Source organism: Loxodonta africana, chromosome 9 (assembly GCF_030014295.1).
Source record: "Loxodonta africana isolate mLoxAfr1 chromosome 9, mLoxAfr1.hap2, whole genome shotgun sequence".
In the NCBI taxonomy this organism is placed as follows: domain Eukaryota; kingdom Metazoa; phylum Chordata; class Mammalia; order Proboscidea; family Elephantidae; genus Loxodonta; species Loxodonta africana.
This window is the reverse complement of record NC_087350.1, coordinates 50,506,610-50,524,908: the sequence shown is the minus strand read 5'-3', so window position 1 is coordinate 50,524,908 and position 18,299 is coordinate 50,506,610. Positions and strand designations below refer to the sequence as shown.

The 18,299-nt window shown below is 37.7% G+C and overlaps 2 protein-coding genes across 13 annotated transcripts in view; both read right to left on the bottom strand.

Moving 5' to 3' along the window:
* GOLGA1 (golgin A1) overlaps window positions 1-4,421 on the bottom strand; it is a 55,554-nt gene extending 51,133 nt beyond the window's left edge. For 5 of the 11 annotated variants that reach the window (XM_064291439.1, XM_064291438.1, XM_064291441.1 and 2 more), the window contains exons 1-3: window positions 3,954-4,421; window positions 3,425-3,474; window positions 2,272-2,573 (exon numbers count right to left, since the gene is read on the bottom strand). In XM_064291439.1, the coding sequence (XP_064147509.1) occupies window positions 2,272-2,406 (135 nt within the window). In that variant the 5' untranslated portion in view covers window positions 2,407-2,573; window positions 3,425-3,474; window positions 3,954-4,421. Of the gene's footprint in view, window positions 1-2,271; window positions 2,574-3,424; window positions 3,475-3,878 lie in introns of those variants that run through there. The other 6 variants (XM_064291435.1, XM_064291437.1, XM_064291440.1 and 3 more) reach the window with 3 other exon arrangements.
* A 154-nt stretch (window positions 4,422-4,575) lies between these two features.
* The window catches only part of SCAI (suppressor of cancer cell invasion), a 187,550-nt gene continuing 173,826 nt past the window's right edge, over window positions 4,576-18,299 (bottom strand). For both annotated transcript variants that reach the window (XM_064291433.1, XM_064291434.1), the window contains one exon: window positions 4,576-14,450. In XM_064291433.1, the coding sequence (XP_064147503.1) occupies window positions 14,304-14,450 (147 nt within the window). In that variant the 3' untranslated portion in view covers window positions 4,576-14,303. The remainder of the gene's footprint in view (window positions 14,451-18,299) is intronic.

Below are 18,299 nucleotides of genomic sequence, written 5' to 3'. Positions count from 1 at the left end.
GGTACTCTGCTGCTGCTTCTCACCATCTGCACCATCTCCAGTGTTAAAAGTTCTCCTCACTTCCTTCTGAGTCCTCTATCCATTCACAGTTTCAAAACCACTTCCACATTTTAGGTATCTGTTACAGCAGCACCCCACTCCCAGTACCAAATTCTGTCTTAGTTATCTAGTGCTGCTGTAACAGAAATACCACAAATGGATGGCTTTAACAAAGAGAAATTTATTTTCTCACAGTCTAGTAGGCTAAAAGTCCAAATTCAGAGCATCAGCTCCAGGGGAAGACTTTTTCTGTTGACTCTGGAGGAAGGTCCTTGTCATCAATCTTTCCCTGGACAAGGAGCTTCTCTGAGAAGGAAACTGGGGTCCAAAGGATGTGCTCTGCTCCCAGCATTGCTTTCTTGGTGGTAAAGGTCCCCCTGTCTCTTTGCTTGCTTCTCTTTTTTATATCTCAAAAGAGATTGGCTTAAAACACTTCTAATCTTGTAGATCTCGTCAATATAACTGCCAATAATCCATCCCATTAACATTATAGTGACAGAATCTACAACACAGGGAAATCACATTAGATGACAAAATGGTGGACAATCATTCAGAACTGGAAATCATGACCTAGCCAAGTTGACAGATAATTTTTGAGAACACAATTCAATCCATGACAGAACCCGAAACACTTAGGGACTGACTGGACACCAAGAAATGAATGAGGGAAGAGTCTAACGTGTCTCCAAGGTTTCTTTCTAGCTGGTGACTTGGGAAGATGAAAGTACACAATTGGAGATGGAGTTAATGAATCCAGTTTTGTATATTTAGAATTGGAGATGATTAAAGGAAGGCATCTAGGTGCAGAAATACATGCAGTTGGATACAAGGGTATGCAGATAAAAACGATCAGATTGTTTACTTAGAAAATTCAAACAGATTACTTTAGAAGTCTCAAAGTCCTGAATTCAGGCCAATCTCTGTATCTACAATACATTCTAGATGATAAACTTCCTCTAGCATGTCAGCGTGAAGGCAAAGGAGGTTGTTCTAGTGTAGAACTCAGCATTAAAACTGTATCCTTCAGCATGGTATTCAAATGTGCACTTATATTTCCTGTTAAATATAGGAGCCAATGATAACTTAGATCTGGTAATCTACTGCTTCACCCCAATAACCTAATAGCTCCTGCCACATAATATAAGCTGGGTTTCAGGCAGTATAAGAAAGAAGAAGGAAGACTCATCTGACCATGGAAACAACTCAAATGTCTACTGCCAGGAGAAGAGAGAGATAAATTATGCTCTTCTCAAATGCTGGCATCTTATACAGCAGTGAAAAAAAGAACCACGACTTCATGTTAGAAACAGGTTAAGTTTAAAAAAAAAAAAGCAAGTCTAAGAGAACTACCTATGGTAGACCATTTTTATAAATGTCAAAAATAAGCAACATTGAATAATATTTTTATGCTTTATCCTTTACATATATATCACATACATTCCTTTATATATATCAGCTTTACATCATATCATTTTTTAAAAGGCCATCTTACTTAAGAGGATCCTGTCACATGCTAAAGACATACTTTAATCCTTAGGCTTGACATTTCCCTAACATGGCAGCACCCTCATTTTTTTAAATCTTTACAGCCACAAAGGTACTTTAAAAAGGACCTACTATTGTCATCAGTTACATCTTTGGAAATTTTCCATCAACTTTTCCAATAAAACGAAACTCTGGCTAACCCCCACCACAACTCATAGACCTTGTTAAGTAACAATGGCTTAAAGTTACGTGCATGTGGAAAAAACAGGCCCTGGCATTTTGAGACATGAAATGTAAAAGAAGACACACTAGGCATATATCCAAAAAACATGTTGCCGTCGAGTAGATTCTGACTCATAGCGACCCTATAGGTCAGAGTAGAACTACCCCATAGAGTTTCCAAGGAGCGCCCAGTGGATTCGAACTGCTGACTTTTTGTTTAGCAGCCGTAGCATTTAATCACTACGCCACCAGGGTTTCCACTAGGCATATAGATGAAAAAAAAAAAAAAAACTACAAAAGGACAGTGTAGAGGCTATGGAAAGGGACTCAGAAAAATAAGTAAAAAAGAAATAGAAAAGCACCTGAGTAAGAAGAATCAGATGTGCAGGATCTTGTATAGTTACAAATCACAAAAGCTATGAAATAATCCCATAATTTTAAAAGAAAATATTAAAAGGATTCCCAATATTATTTAAAAAATATATTGGCATGAACCAAATACTCAAAACTACTGAAGATACTTACAAAGTCATCTCCTGAGTCAGCTCCCATAGAGGCAACTGATTCCTTGCTCACCGACCGTGGGATCCTAGTAGCACCTCCTGGTCTCTGAGCAACAGCACTCTCTTCTGCAATTTTCTTCTTTAGTTTTGCGAACATTTTTGCTGTGTGGCTATCCTGCACTGCTGACCAGCTCTGAAACCACCACAGTACTCCTTAAGACCAGTGACCAGGGATTCAGTAACAGGAGCCTAGAAAGTTCCCGATAGCCAAGCCAGCTGCATTCCCATTTAAATTTGGGCCAAGGGTTTATGGCAACACAGTATCTATAAATCAGATGAAAGAGATAAACTCTAAGTTAAACACTGGAAAGATTCCACACCTGAATTGCTATGTTAACCTTCAGGTTTCAAAATGAAGTTTCATAACTTTGTATGTATGCTTACTAGAACACAGTTACTAAACAATTAAAAAGGCACTCAGGTGCTTCATATGCGTATACAGATGAGCAAATCCAGTCTCAGGGAGGTAAGAAACCTGCCCAAGATTGCTTGGCTAAGTTGCAGAGTTAGTATTCGAACTCAGGTCTCTCTGACTCACAAGTGCCTACTCTTTTTTTTATTACAACATGTTGGCTATGGTATATGACACATTTAGTAAAATTTCCCAAGGCAAACATTACTCTCATATAATACTTTTGAACCCTGCCCCCAATAAAATGTAATTTAAGTTTAACTGTACTTAGTGCCTTTTGTTTTTTAAAGGAAAGCAAAAGCATATGAACATAGGATGGTTGAGAAGGGTTTGCAATCAGCTGTTTCCTAGCAAAGACTGACAACCTAGAAAAGTCAGGCAACTATATTGTGTATATCAGATATCCTTGAGCTTTTTCTCCTGGAAATGCAGTGTAGTTTTCTTTGGAGTTTGATAAAATTATCTCAAATCATTTTTCTTTTCATCAGAAATGTTTGAAATGATATTCAACATGAGATTCAAACATCTTTTCCCCCAAAGGTGGATAAAACATTGATAATATGGTTTCAACCTTAACTTTTCCTGTTTTGTGAAAGATACCTATGCTCTAAGATCTATGAATGACTTCTTACCACTTCAGCTCATCAAGTCTGTGCAATTTTTCAAAAACTTTACTTTCAATGTCTGTAAACCACCTACTCACCTGGCTTATCTACTAGATTTAAAACAGCTTGGAGGTCAAAGCATTCTGCCCTGCATAAAAACAAAGATAAAATACATTGGATATTTCCTTTCAAGTGTGAGGCCTCAATATTTTGGGGGGAGGGGGAGAAAAAGAGGAGGAAGAGAACAGAAGGGGCGTCAAGCAGGGAAGAAAACCTGTCACTACCACAACTCAGTGGACTATTGCTCCCCACACCCCCATTCCAGTCTCCTTTGCATTTTTGATTTGCTTAAGAGCTTCGCTTACAGGCACAAAGGATAGAATCTCTTACTGTAGTAAGTTCCTAAATCCCACTTCTAGGGAGCCATGAGCAAAACAACTTGAATGATGTTAAGATTTCCGAGTGCCGATATTTATTTTTCAGTTGATAATGACAGCTACACACCATTCACCTGGCCAGACTGGACTGTCTGGTCACGGACCCTTGACTCACACTAAGAAAGTCGCTAAGAAGGACAGCAACTTGGTAAAAGAAAGATGTCCAACTCCCAGGGAGGCAGGCAGGTACCTGGCCACGGCCAGCTGCAGCAGTTTGGATCCCACTCCCTCGCTCCCTTCGGACTCGCCCGCGCTCGAACTGTCAAAGAAGGGAGGGGTCCAACGTCTCTCCCATTTGACAGTATGAAAACTGAGACCCTGAGAGGCGGAGTTACTTGTCTGTCCAAGGTCGCGAAGGGATGAATCCCAGAACCCTAGGCTCCAGATTCTCCGGCCACGGCAACTCGCCGTCCGGACCACCTCCACTCCCACCGCCCTTTTAATACCCCGGTACCGCCCCCTGCCCAGAATCTTGGGCACCCCGTCCGGGCCGCTCTGGGGCAGACCAAGGCCACCGGGCAAATGAGAGGCCTGTTCACGTCCCTAGAGCCCCCGCTCGCGCATCTGCTGCTCTCGGGGCAGCCGGCAGGGCCCCGCCTCCCGGACCTCTCGTGAGCGCCGGCACGCGTCACCAGCCCCCACAGCCGGCGGGCGAGCCGAGCAGCGACCCGGAACCGCACTTCCACCGGCACGCCGGAAGTGGCTGAGCGCGGGGGCCGACCCACCGCGCGCATGCGCCCGCATGCTGCCTCCACGGCCAAAAGCGCCAGCCCACGGGCGGCGGTTGGGCTAGAGCTGGTGGAGGGCGCGGGCGCGAGCGCGAGGTTGGGCCCACGCTCCGGCCGGTTTGCCACGTCAGCGAGAGGCGGGTCCTGTGGATGACAACTTGGACGGGGAATAGCCTTTTTTTTTTTGAGGGGGCGGTACGGAGCGGTAAAAGCGGGAGGAACTTCATGGCAAAGGGGAAAGAACCTAACTGGTCCAGCTGAGCCAGCGTCTGCTGTGCTGGATAGATACCTCGCCATAGTTAAGGCTGCTTGGCTTGCGCGCCAGCCTCAGAGGACAACAGGGAGCTTCCATTCCGCTTCCCGCTGTACTCCAGGCTATGTAGTAGATAATCACTGAAAGTCTGTGCCTCCCTCCCCGCACAGAAGCCTGTGGCTCCAGGAACTAGTACTGGGATCTCGAACCTCGTTTTAACTTATGTGCTTTTTGACCTACTGTAGGTTATACATTTTATAATTGCAACAATATACACAATGTATAACTGAGAGAGAAGTTTCTAAAATCATACCCTTACTATAATTTGCACTCTGATTATTTTAAAACTCGCCGGCACACATTAATTTCACTATAAAATAATGGGCTGTCTCCTTTGGATAGAAGAAGAACGTCCAGGGAGGTAAACTGCCTTGTTCGAGATTGCACTACAACTTAGTAGCTGATGTCAAGTTTCCGGACCCGACCTCTGCCAGGCTTCCCACGTTAAAGGAGCTCTTGTTCTTGTCCCACACCAAACACCAGGCTCAATCACGGGTTAGCAGAGTCCACCTAAATCAACTGAAAACACCCCCTTCCCTCCATGGGTTCTAGCTCTGACCACCACGAGCAGGGCAGAGACTAGGATGCAGAAGAAATTTACAAACTAGAATACCGTCTATTCCACAACCCCAAGATAGTTTAAAGCATCTTAAGTATTATTCGAAAGAAGCAAACCATAACAGTTTAGCACAATTGTTAAACATATTGAAGAATTACCAAAAACTTTAAGCAAATATGTTTATTTTTATATTGATGGTACACTTAATATATACGTGGATTCAGGATACAAAATTCATTTACAAGAGTTCACACCTGATGAACGTAATCACATTCCTAAAGAACATTTATCAATGCAAAAATGTTTCAATACACTGACAACAAAAATCATATATTCTGTAATCATGTTATTCAACAAGCATCAAAACAATTTTTAACTTTCTGCTAGAATTTAAGCGCCCTCAAGGTGGTAGGCACTGCACAACAGAAGAAAACATTGAAAGACAAGGGCCTACTGAATCCTCTGTGAATCACAGTGTTTACTCTGAAATTCATTTAGTGAAGTAGCTAGTGAAAGGCTTGCTATCCTTTATGACAAATCACATATCTCATGAACTCAAGAAAATAAAGTGTTTCAATAACTTCTCAATTTCTAAAATCTATTAAGTATTAACCATAAAAGACAAAGCAGAAAAAGGCTGTTGGAAAGAACAAAAGAGCCCTCTTTAACAGCATGTATGGATTAAGCAATTTAGAAGCACAACAGACAAGACTTCCACAATACCACAAATGTTCAAGTCAAATGATACGGACAATATAATTTTCCCCCTTAGTCACTGGTAGTAAATAGTCCCTTCAAAATTTATTCTACTGATAACACATATAAAAACTAGTGAGCCCAAATGCTTTGCTGTCTAACAGAGCTGAATTGATGGATTTTGTTCTAAAGTATTAGCCCACATCACCCAAATTTTAATACAAATGAGCAACAGGACAATGTCTCAAGGATTACAGTGATTCCTGAATAGCTAGATAGGCAACCAAATAACTTTATTATTTGCACAACAGATTAGCAGCACTTGGATAAGAATTCTTAGGTGAAAATTATTGTGCTTCAATGTCTGGAGAAGAGCTAATAAATATAACTCTATAATCCCTAGAGTGTTACAACTTAACATGTCAGTTACAGACAAGCACAATTTTTCAAAAAGTATTTCACACTAGAAAATCAAGTAATTACATCCTCTAAATGTAATTTCTGCTATGATTTAAACAAGTGCATTTCTGTCTAATATCCATAATGCAGAAAGTATGTTCACCATTATTTTCAGGGAAAAAAGATCAAACATAATGTATTTTAACTCCTATTTGATAATCTTTAGTGAAGATTTGAATAAAGAAGATATTCAACCTTACAATGGAAACTGCTCAGAGAAAATAATGTGGTCTGAAATTACAATAATCTTTAGAGCAAAGTACAACATGATTTATAACTGCTTCATCTGATTCAGTGATTAATTAAGCCACTATTTATATTGTTCCTACACAATGCCGAGAGCCTAGTTAGGTAAATTCTTTGTAAATTCTACTATGAAAATGTTAGGACAGTGCATCTGCCTTTCTTATTTTCTAAGACCTTTCTACCTCAACTGGAAGAGTCCTCCAAAATACAGGACTCTCTGATTGTTGAACGGCTCGGTTTATTAAAAACACAAAAAACATTTGGAGAACTAGCCACATGGTCCATGAGGCAAAAGTAATTCATCCAGATAACTAATAAACCATGAAAATTGAGTTCTAAAGTATTTTGCTGAACTATTGTAGGCTTTTTCATGATATAATAAGGAATCAACAGTAAAAACAAGCCATTCTTCAAAGAAAATAATAAGAATTCTTATTGCCCTAAAACATTTTAAGCAATTATTTCCTGCAGATTTTTAATGCAGCACAACACATACTTTTAATTTAGAAAAAAATTAATAGCATGCAAATGAGTGGGAATAAGATTTTTAAAAATACAGTAGTTATTTCTCTATGGTTTGGAATTATTTGCTTTGGGATTATTATACATGATCATTTCATATTTTACAAGGGTTGATCATAATGATCTGAGGATTGAGAAAATTTATGGTTCAAATTGTGATGTCTGCAAATCTTAAGTTCCAATCATGAACAGGCAGACATTCATAATAACTTCAAAAGAGAAGAGTATTAGTGATAACACAAAAGTTTAAATAGTTTACTGCAAATCTATACGAAGGCTAGCCACAATTCCTTTTATCAGTCTGAACTGATATGATTACTCAGTCTATTAACTTTCATTTCATAAGCCTATCAGAAAAGTAACAAATCTAAACCCTGAAATCACCAATATTTCAATAAGCAATTAGTCACACCTAAAAAGATGATTGTCTTAGGATATAGACTAGAATTGTCCACTGAATAGGAGAAATATTCCCAGCTTACTGTCTGTTCTATGACCAGATTTAGACTTGACCAAATAAATCTGGACTGGGTAATTAATATACTTCAAACTATTAAAGAACTCTGAATCTACAGTTCAAATATGTTAAAAATCACACTGGTTAGAGTAGTTTGATAACTAATTTTAAAACCTCAAAAGAAATTAACAAAATATTTTAAAATTAAGAAATGTTTCAATCAAGTGATTATGTTAAGAAGAAACAGAATTCTTCTCAAGTCAATATTATACCAAACTAGTAAGTGAAAAACAGCAATCTCAGCTTTAAAAAGAATTTTGTAATCTACAGGATTCCAAAGGAAATATTTCTATGTCACCAACAAAGTAATTATACTGAAGTTAATACATTTAGCTTCACCCCTACATCATCCTGACATCCTTCCCTTCAGTAGGTGATTTATTCCATTCACACATCAATTATCTTTTCTTCAACATAATGCTTAAATAAGTCTCTAAAGTTAGTGAAGCTGGGACATAGTGTAATGTGTTTTAAAATCCTAGTTTGGGGAAGATGAATTGTTTAAAAGAAAAGAAAAAAAAAAAAAGGCAAAGCAGTCACAGTATCCAGGAAAGACTGGGAGACACAAATAAGTATATATAAACTATCAATGTATAAGACTGCAGGAAAATATAATAAAGGGGTAAAAGCCTGGTTTTCTAAGCAATTCTTGTTTCACTGCAAGGTAACTGGCTTTACAATTGTTAGGGTCAGAGGTCAATTTACAATGTCAGTATTATCTACTGTACTTTATACTGCTTCTAAAAAAAACATATTGCAGTCTAGTAGACTGACTCACAAGCAACCTTATAGGACAGGGTAGAACTGCCCCATAGGGTTTCCAAGGAGCAGCTGGTGGACTGAACTGCTGATCTTTTGTTTAGCAGCAGAGCTCTTAACCACTGCGCTACCATAGCTTCATATTGCTTCTACTCTCCTCATATTAATGTGCACATTGAGCCTGCTGCAGATCCATGATTTTTAAATAGCGTAACATGTGCTCTGCTACTATCCAATTGCAATAAGCAATCCTGTTACTAAAAATATCCACTACTATGGACATTTTAACCGATTTTTTCAGAAATATAGTTTATCAAGTTTTAACATTTAAGAAAAACGTTATTATAATTTTACTTTAAATTCACTACTATAGTTGAAAAATATGATGGATAGTTGGATGTTCTGTCGAAAAAAAAAAAAAAGCGAAGATGCGAATGTAACATTTTCGGTGGTAAAACTGACTCCTGAACCTAACTTCTTTCTTTAAGATAATTTAACGTTGAATCACATAGATTTAACCTTCTGGAGAATAATGGGGCAAAAAGCTGCTCTGCAGTTATATTTTATCATGCAGAAATAATCTCCAGGTTAATTTCTGCAATGAATGTATCCAAACGTATATTCAACTTCTCTGACACTCTTTCATGCAAATAAACATGCCAAAAGAAGACAGGAGTAACCGAGCATTGATACTCTTCCATATTCCATAGGTTCACAAGTTGGTACTGCATATATTTACTACCCTTTTCCTTCCCCCCTTTCCCAAATCATTAGTAGAGAACTGAAGGCCCAGATTTTATAGCAAGCCACCATGCACCTAATATTAAGAATTTTACTTCATGTGCGAACATGTAATCAAATTGCAGAACACAAGTGGTCTCATAGAGACACAGCAATACAACTGGAGGCATTTTATTCACGGGAAGTATTTTCTCAGATGAGCACACCCATCTTTGATGTGAAACTCCAATAAGAAAAATCTATGTTAGAAAAGCCAAACAGGGCTAAATTAATTACAGCTGCTGCAGATAACAACCTCCTGGTTCTCATTCCATGTTAACTCCCACCCCACTAGGTTAAGTATCCCCCTAGCTATTCCCCTTTTTCTGCCTCACAGAGACATATAAAAGAGGCACACTGATGAAAAAAATTGTTAGAAAATTAAAATTTAATATCATGTACTGAAATGGCAAATAGGAATATATTTTACCCATTTAAAGGATATTTTCCTATATATTTTGAAATGTGATCAAAGTAATTTTTTTCCACAGTCCCTTGATTAAGTCCCAATATAAAGAATGTGCTGAGTACAAAATAATACACGACCATGAGTCAAGAAAATAAAGGACTAATATAGTTTAAGAACCTGCTGGTGTCTCACTTTCACATACTTAGGTTTTTCACGTTTCTATCACTAATTTATCATCAGTTTAAATGGAAATTTGCAGATGATTTTAAAAACCATGAACATCCAGCTTTCTGTTAAGCTCTTCATATCCTAATTTCAACACCAAATCAGCCCATTTTACCCAAATACAAGCCCCTGAAAATAGAGGCTTATGATTGAGATTCTGCCACAACCTAATTAGAGCAGCATGAACAATGCCACTATGATGTCCTCACAGAACTTAAATAAATTCAGCCCACAATGGGTATGGGTATATAATATACACATACTATAACATTGCATACCAATATATTTACAAATATATACATATGTATGTACAAAAAGTTTACTCAGAGATTGCATTTAGCATCACAAAAATATACACATGCCATTACAAATAAGAATTTCAAATAAATAAGGTCAACAAAAAGAACCTTAATGTAAATATCCTTTATACTCTCCAAACAAACCCACAGAAACATATACAGTACACCAAAAATATTATCACCAAGAGACTCATAATACCATTCATATTCATATCAAGTCATTTTGCTCACTTAGTGTGGGGGGTGGTTCTGAACAATGGCAGTGGCCGCATTTGCAGACCTTGGCACTTTACTATATTTCTAGTCCAGAATGTTCTCTGTATATTGGGCTGACTACAAGTCTCCATGGATAATTAAGTACCAGTTTTTTTCAATGGAGTTCAAACTCCTTCTCAGAGACAGAAAGTAGCTAAAGTCACACACGTCAGAGGTTAAACTTGGAGTTGGAGAAGGATGATAAAGAAAGCTCTGTAATTGATACACAAGCCATATTTTCTGCTTTTCTCTTTACCTAAATTCAGTACAATTGCCTAATCTGTTTCAGGAAATTCTATTGCAAGAAGAAAATAAAGGGAAGTAGTAACAAGGGGGGGGGGGGGGAAACCCAGAGTCCATATTAGGAAAACCTTAACTCATAATTGGATTGCACTTTGCTTCTATAATCTCAAAACATTTCAAGTTGGTAAAAATATAAAGGGTACAATAAATTCTATGTGCTTTGAGAGATTTTAAGAGCACCACTTTCTAGGAGGAAAATATACAAAAAATATATACTGGCTAAACTCAAAGATAAAATGTCTGACTTTTGGATTTTTAGGAATTAAGGTTGCTAGCGCTGATTGATTTGCTGGTTTCAATATCTGACATATTAAAAAAAATACCATAGCATTTTGTGCCACAATATATATCTCTAATTCATTCTTTCTTGTCCATTACTGAAAGCAACTTGAGCTATCAGAAAGACTGGGCTGAAATTAAGGAGATTTGAGTTTTATTTCTAGCTCTATCACTATGTATAAATTGACAGCTCTTTTGAGTCTCAGTTTTCTCTTCTGTAAAACAGGGAAAATAGTTGCTTTACCAACTTCAGAACTATATGGATAATAAGAGAGTAAATAATTCCACTGTGCTTAATTTTGTGTACAGCTGACTTTTGCAATCTTTCTATTTTGTCTACAGTGATTGTTAAGGGAGGAGAAAGACTGTATCAGAATCTCCAGGGGGAGTTTGTACAATTTGAAAACGAAGTGCTCTTTTCCCATCACTCAGTTCTTAGTTCCGATATTTAGATTTCTATCAATTCTAACAATAAATAAGGGCTTAAAATTTTTATATTTATACACGGGTAGTATGCATTTAAAAAATAAAATTCTTTGCCACTGCCACCTTAAGCTCATTGGTATTGGCCCTTTACATTTCTTTTTCCTTGATTGAAGTAATGCTTTAAAATGTAGAAGCTGGGTGATCGGTACATGAGGGTACATTATACTCTGTGTATGTTTAAAAACTTTCACAATAAAAGTAAAAAAAAAAGGAAAAAAGAAATGTCACCTTCTCAATGAGACCTAACCTGATCATTCTTTTAAACACTGTTCCCTCAAAACAAAAACAAAAAAATCCCTTACTGAACTCTCAACTTTTCCCCATAGTATTTATCATTTTGTAACATAAATTCACTTACTTATTATGTTTACTTCCTGACTCCTTTTACTAGAATGTAAGCTTTTCGAAGACAGGAATTTTTTGACTTTTTGTTTTGCTTCTCCAGTGCCTAGAACAAGATCTGGAGTACAGTGGTTGTTAAATACACATTTTTTTTTTTTCTTTGAAGATTCGAAATCACTTTAATTTTTAACTACCAGTAAGGGATTACACTACTATTACCTCAAGGAGAAATGTCATCATCTAAATCCTAGTTGTGATTTCTAAGACCTCTTGTCCTTGGGCAAACATGTTTCTAATCACAAAAGCTCTTGTTTCTTCAGGAGAGTCTCTCTCTGAATTAGTTTCTACAACTAGCTAGGTAAATATAATCTGGAACAGACAATGTTGTAAAACCAGGGAAACTAGTTTTCCTTGTGGTATGGGTGGGGACATCAACATCTTTTGGAACCAAGAACTTAAATTACATAACCATAGAGTTGGAAGGGATCTTGGCCAGGCCCTCATTTTACAGATGAGAGTATTAAAAAGCAGAGATATTAAGATAGTTGTCAAAGGGCATAAAGCTAGTTCCCAGGAAAGCCGGAAGAATACTCAGGTCTCCTAGTTCCAGCCCAGTGTTCTGATGAGGATAACGCTCAGAGCAATAAATATTATTTTCAGCTTCGGAGAACAGAAAAATATATGCTGCTAGGGACATTACTGTCACAGAACTTCAGGGGAATTGCAACAAGAAACCAGACACTTAATGACAGACTATTGCTGTACTCTATGTGACACTGTTATGAAAGGAAAGCTATGAAGTTTATTAAGTTACTGAAAGAAAAGCTGTTTTTATCTGGAAAAAAAAAATCCACTAACAAAGGAAATCTCTCTCCAGGGTAACTTTCCCCATACTTCCTGCAATATTGCTCCAAAGAATAAACAAAATAATACAAAATTAAACAAAAACTCCAAAGCTCTCCAAACCCAAGAACAATAACTTCAAGGCTTCTGATGAAAAAATCAGCAAATTGGAACAGGTACATGAATAATTCAGATCCAAACAATTCTCTCCGCCAGAACTTAAAAACAATTAAAAAATATTACAGTAAAACTTCCCTAGGGACACAGGAAAGAGGCACCAAAAGCAATCACCCCATTTCCCCTGGGATTGCCAGAGGTAGACTGCGAGCCTGTACAGAAAATTAGGTGCAAAGCCTTTTGATTCATAGATTTCTGAACTTCAATGGCATGGAATCAAAAGAGAAGAGGGGAAAAAAACCTTCATAACTAATTCTGGTGAAAATACAAAGGGGATGACAGGGAAGAAAAACAAAAATCTTTACGTTATACATTAAAAAAAAGTTGTACATGAATACATTAAATACATGGAAGTTTTGAAAAACCTTCTTCTTAAATTGTAAATGCAAAAACAACTTCCTTTTGGGTTTCGTAATAGTCGCCCTCAACTACAGTGAAAAACATCTCTGACTTTTGAAGTCTCATATATTTGAACTAGACAAAAAGATTACCAACTCTGTACTGTATGTCATGGTCATCAACCCAGTCTTTACACTTGATTTCATGTATTAAAAATTTAGATTTCTTATTGTACACATTGTATTATGAAACCAAAGCTTGATATTTTTGATGGAAATATTTCAAGGTTGTTAATGTCCAGCATTCAAAGACCACAAAGGAAGCAAAATATAAACACGTATCTTATGATAACACAGGACTCACATATTCCAAATAATATTTATCATCTCAACCTCCCAATTAAAGATTTAGTTTTCAGATGCAAATCAATCCTATACAGTTTCTGAAATTTTGACAGTATTTAAAAGGACTGAATGATTTCAGGAACTGCCTTGATCATGTGTCAATGAATCATAATTTTTCTACCAACTAACTCGGAATGAAAAGAGATTATGGAAGGACCCTGTTCTTGATTTTCAGTAGTCCATGCTGGCTAGTTTCATTCTAATTATATATTTTCCAAATCCAGACATTTAAGATCAAAGTATAAGAGTTGGATTTTCTTCATTATACAAAAATAAATGATTTAACTCTTCTCAGGGTGAGAACAGTGACTCTTTAAGTGTAAGATTAGATGTTAAAGGTAGGTATCTATAACTCAAAGCCAAAATTTAAAAATTCTAAGATTAATCTAGTTTTTTTTTTAAAAGACCTGAAAGACTGTATTTTAAAACAGTTACCCTAAAAGTTTGAACAATTATTTTCAGTTTATCTTTAAAATGGTGATCCTAAATTAAAAAATAAAAACTCAGTAACACCACTATGTGTCTGTCATTACATTAGAAAACTGCACCATTTAAAATCTGTGGCAAATGAAAAATTATTTCAATAAGTGGGTTTTTGTTTTAATAGTCATCTATGGTATTCTCAAGGAACACGTTTCGAACATCCAGAATGGATGCTAATTCCAAAATGTGCTTCTGGAGAAGAGGGTTCTCCACTGTTTCATCCCTCGGCAGTTGCGGATATGTTTCTGGATAATTTCGTGTTTCCTGGTAGGTAAAGAAGAGAAAAGTTAAGTTTTACAGTCAGATGAAAGCAAATTACAGCCAACATTAACAGACATAGTATTAAAGAATATCTTAATATATACTTTTCTTTTTCATATTGCTGTGGTTCTTACTGGTAATATATTTGTTGCTGAAATTGCTGCTATTTGTCCACTTAGACCTTAAAAATTACAATTCCATAAGGTTTAACCTAATATATTCATTTGGTGAATCATTCCATAAATATTTCTTGAGGCTTATTATTGCTAGGCACACTATGCTATATTGTGTGGAAACCATATAACTCCTGCCTGCTGAGGAAAAAAAAAAATCCTAGCACATACAGAATTTTAACAAATACTTCTTAAATAAATGCTGCAAGGATTTAAAACTGATTTGCTACAGGGGAAATTAAAATGAGGGAAAACACATAAGAAGCACCAAAGAGATCAAATTAATGGGCATTAGCAATTAATTAGGGAGCCCTGGTGACACAATGGTTACAATGCTCAGCTGCTAACTGAAAGGTTAGCAATTCGAACCCACCAGTCACTCTGCTGGAGAAAGATGTGGCAGTTTGCTTCCATGAAGATTTACAGCCTTGGAAACAATATGGGCAGTTCTACTGTGTCCTATAGGGTCGTGATGAGTTGGAATCAACTTGACGGCAGTGGGTTTGGGTTTTGGTTTGACAATTAATTACAGAAAATGGAGGTATCAAAGATGATTGTAAGATTTCAGGAATGCATGGCTGACAGAAATGCTGGGAACTACTAGGAGAAAAAAAGAAGTTAAGGAGCAGTTAATTTGGGGGCAGGATAAAGTTTCAGGTTTTAGGTGTATTTTAGTTGAGGTAATAGAGTAATAGAAATGCCCTTCGATTAATATTTAAAAAGTCAGAGTTGTAGCTCAGATAGATAGGTTTGAGCACTATATGTAAACATCAAAATAATCTGCATAGAGATAAAAACTGAAGCTATAAAAATAGACAAGATTTTAAGGATATTAGCAGAGAGTGAAAAAGAGTTGAGAGGGATACTAAAAAAATCAGGAAAAAAAGGTAGGAAAGGAAAAATTGAAGAAAGAAAGCTCTTTTGTAATAACATGAAAACAAAAGAATGAACCATTTTATGAATCAGGTAAGTCTCATTTGAAAAGTCCTGCTCCATTTGGTAATTTCTACACTCTTTAATTGTGGCACATTTAAAATTCTCTGAAGAAACACGTGACTAGTTCTCTATGCATTTCACACAAGAGTTCATATATTAAAATGTTACTTCTATGTCCCTTTGGCCAATAGGCCTCACTCATTATACATTAGAAAGACCAAAGTTTCATGATACAAAATTATATAATGGACAAAAAGGAAATGCTCAAAAACCCTAAAATAGAAAACAAAGCAATAACTTTAATAATAAACAAAACTATTGGGAATCTATAAGCTGAATAAACATTTCAGCTCACACAAATCAAACATCTCCCAGAATGAAGAACATTTGTTGAAACGGAGGACATACAAGAGACTTTAGAAGAGTCAAGCCTTAGTATAAGGCCTAAATAAGCCTACCTCAGGCTACTGTAAATCCACCCCTAAAAAGCTTAAAAACAAGCCATGAAAAGATCAAAGAGATTTGTAAATAACTTAGAGCCTTTACTGCACTGGCTAGGTCTTCCAGTAAAATGTTGAATATAGACACTCTTTAAAGGGAGAAAAAATCTAGAACTCAACATCACATATTTCATAATGCCTACAATCCAACAGAAAATTTCTAGACATACAAAGAACCAGGAGTAGGAGACACATAAAAACAATAGAAACATACCTAGAAATGATGAAGATAAGATTATCACATAGGGTGCAGGGCCAAGATGGCAAACTAGCCAGAAGCTTCATCTGATCCCTCTTAAAACAAAGACCCGAAAAAACAAGTGAATTGATTATATGTCAGACAAGCTAGAAACCCTGAGCATCAAAGGCAAAATTAAGGAATTGGTCTGAGTGATGGGGGAGGGAGGGATGGTGCAGAAGCAGTAACGAGTAGCCAAGCCCGCGCAGCGCCTCAGCTCTGATTCCTTGGCGCCGTTCTTTTGGCATGACTGCAGCAGGGCTGATGGTAGTTCCGAGACACGACAGCTTCAACCAAAGGAGGCAAGCAGAGTGGCGCACCCCTGACCCCGTGGTGTGTCTACAACGGGGCAGGCTGCGGTGTTTAGGAAGCGGCAGCGAAAGAAGGCAACCGAAGCCGGCACCCCGGCCCCCTGGTGTGATGGCTGTGGGACTAGCAGTGGAGTTTAGGACACAGCTGCTTCAGGAAAAGAAGGCAAGCAAGGGATGCAGCCCTAACCCCCTGGGGCAATCTTGGCGGGGACACAGCCAGCTGCACACAGGCTACACATGCCTCTAGATCCTGAGATAAAACGGGCTCTCAGCGCAAGTGATTTTGTCTAATTTATCACGTGCATGGATCTAGTAGCTCCTTCTTTTGAAAGAACTCTCTCCTATCTTTCTGATCCTTCCCCCCTCTGCCCCAGCGAGCTTCATTAACAGTTGATTTCCCTGGGCCTGAGATAGAACTTGCTGCTATTCTCCTGACTTGGGAGAAGAAACAAATTAACGAACAGGGGGAAAAATACTCTGTAGTCTCCCCTAATCTGGAATCTTGGAGCAAAAGCAGCTCCAGTCCAAGCAAAAGTGATCCACAGACTTTGTCTCTCACCCCTACATAGATCCAGGTGGCTATTATATTGCAAGGGCAAATCTGTCTGAGGTCTGACTAACTGTTTCAGCTGTGCAGTGAAGAGGCAGGTTTTGGAGGTCTGAGACCGCTCTGCCTATTAAACAGGGCCTTCACCTACCCACAGCAGGGACCTGAGGACTGGAGGCTCCATCCACACCACCTAGCCACCCACAAAAGTACAGTGGTGCCTACCAGTCCTTACGGGTATAAGCATTGCGTGCCTAAGGCACAGCTGCAGAGCCTACCCACCAGAGTGCTCTAAAGAACAAAGACGTTCCTTCCTCACTGACACTTGGGGGAAGGCTGTCAGCCCCCTGCCTTCTTCAGACTGTGACCCCCTGCTGCTACCAGAAACCAGTGCATATACCCATCACCACTTAGAGGTAAGATAGTAGGTGACAGCCTACACTACACACTAGGTGACCAACTATCAGGACACCTGAGCTGAATCAGTACAAGAATAGTGAATGGACTCATAGGCTCATATACCTGGTAACAGCTCTAGCCATCTGGTAACAGGACATTAGTGCTTCAAAAGCTCCAATAACCAAGTTAGCTCACTCCAGTCATCTATTTAGCTATATCGAAACAAACTAAAGCAAGAAACTAGGACACAGTGAGCAAACATAAAATAAATTAATACAATAACTTATAAATGCCTTGGAGACAACAGTCAATATCAAGTCACATAAAGAAGCAGGCCATGATTGCTTCAACAAACTCCCAAAACAGAGAATCAAGGACTCTCCTGGATGAAGATGTGTTCCTGGAATTACCAGATGTTGAATACAAAAGATTAATATACAGAACACTTCAAGACATCAGGAATGACATCAGGCAACAAACAGAAAAAGTCAAGGAACACAAAGATAAAACAGTTGAAGAAATTAAAAAGATTATGCAAGAACATAATGAAATATTTAATAAACTGCAAGAATCCACAGAGAGACAGCATTCAGAAATTTACAAGATTAACAATAAAATTACAGAATTAGACAACTCAATAGAAAGTAAGAGGAGCAGAATTGAGGAGCTAGAATGCTGAATTTGTGAGACTGAAGATAAATCACTTGGCACCAATACATTTGAAAAAAATCAGACAAAAGGGTTTTAA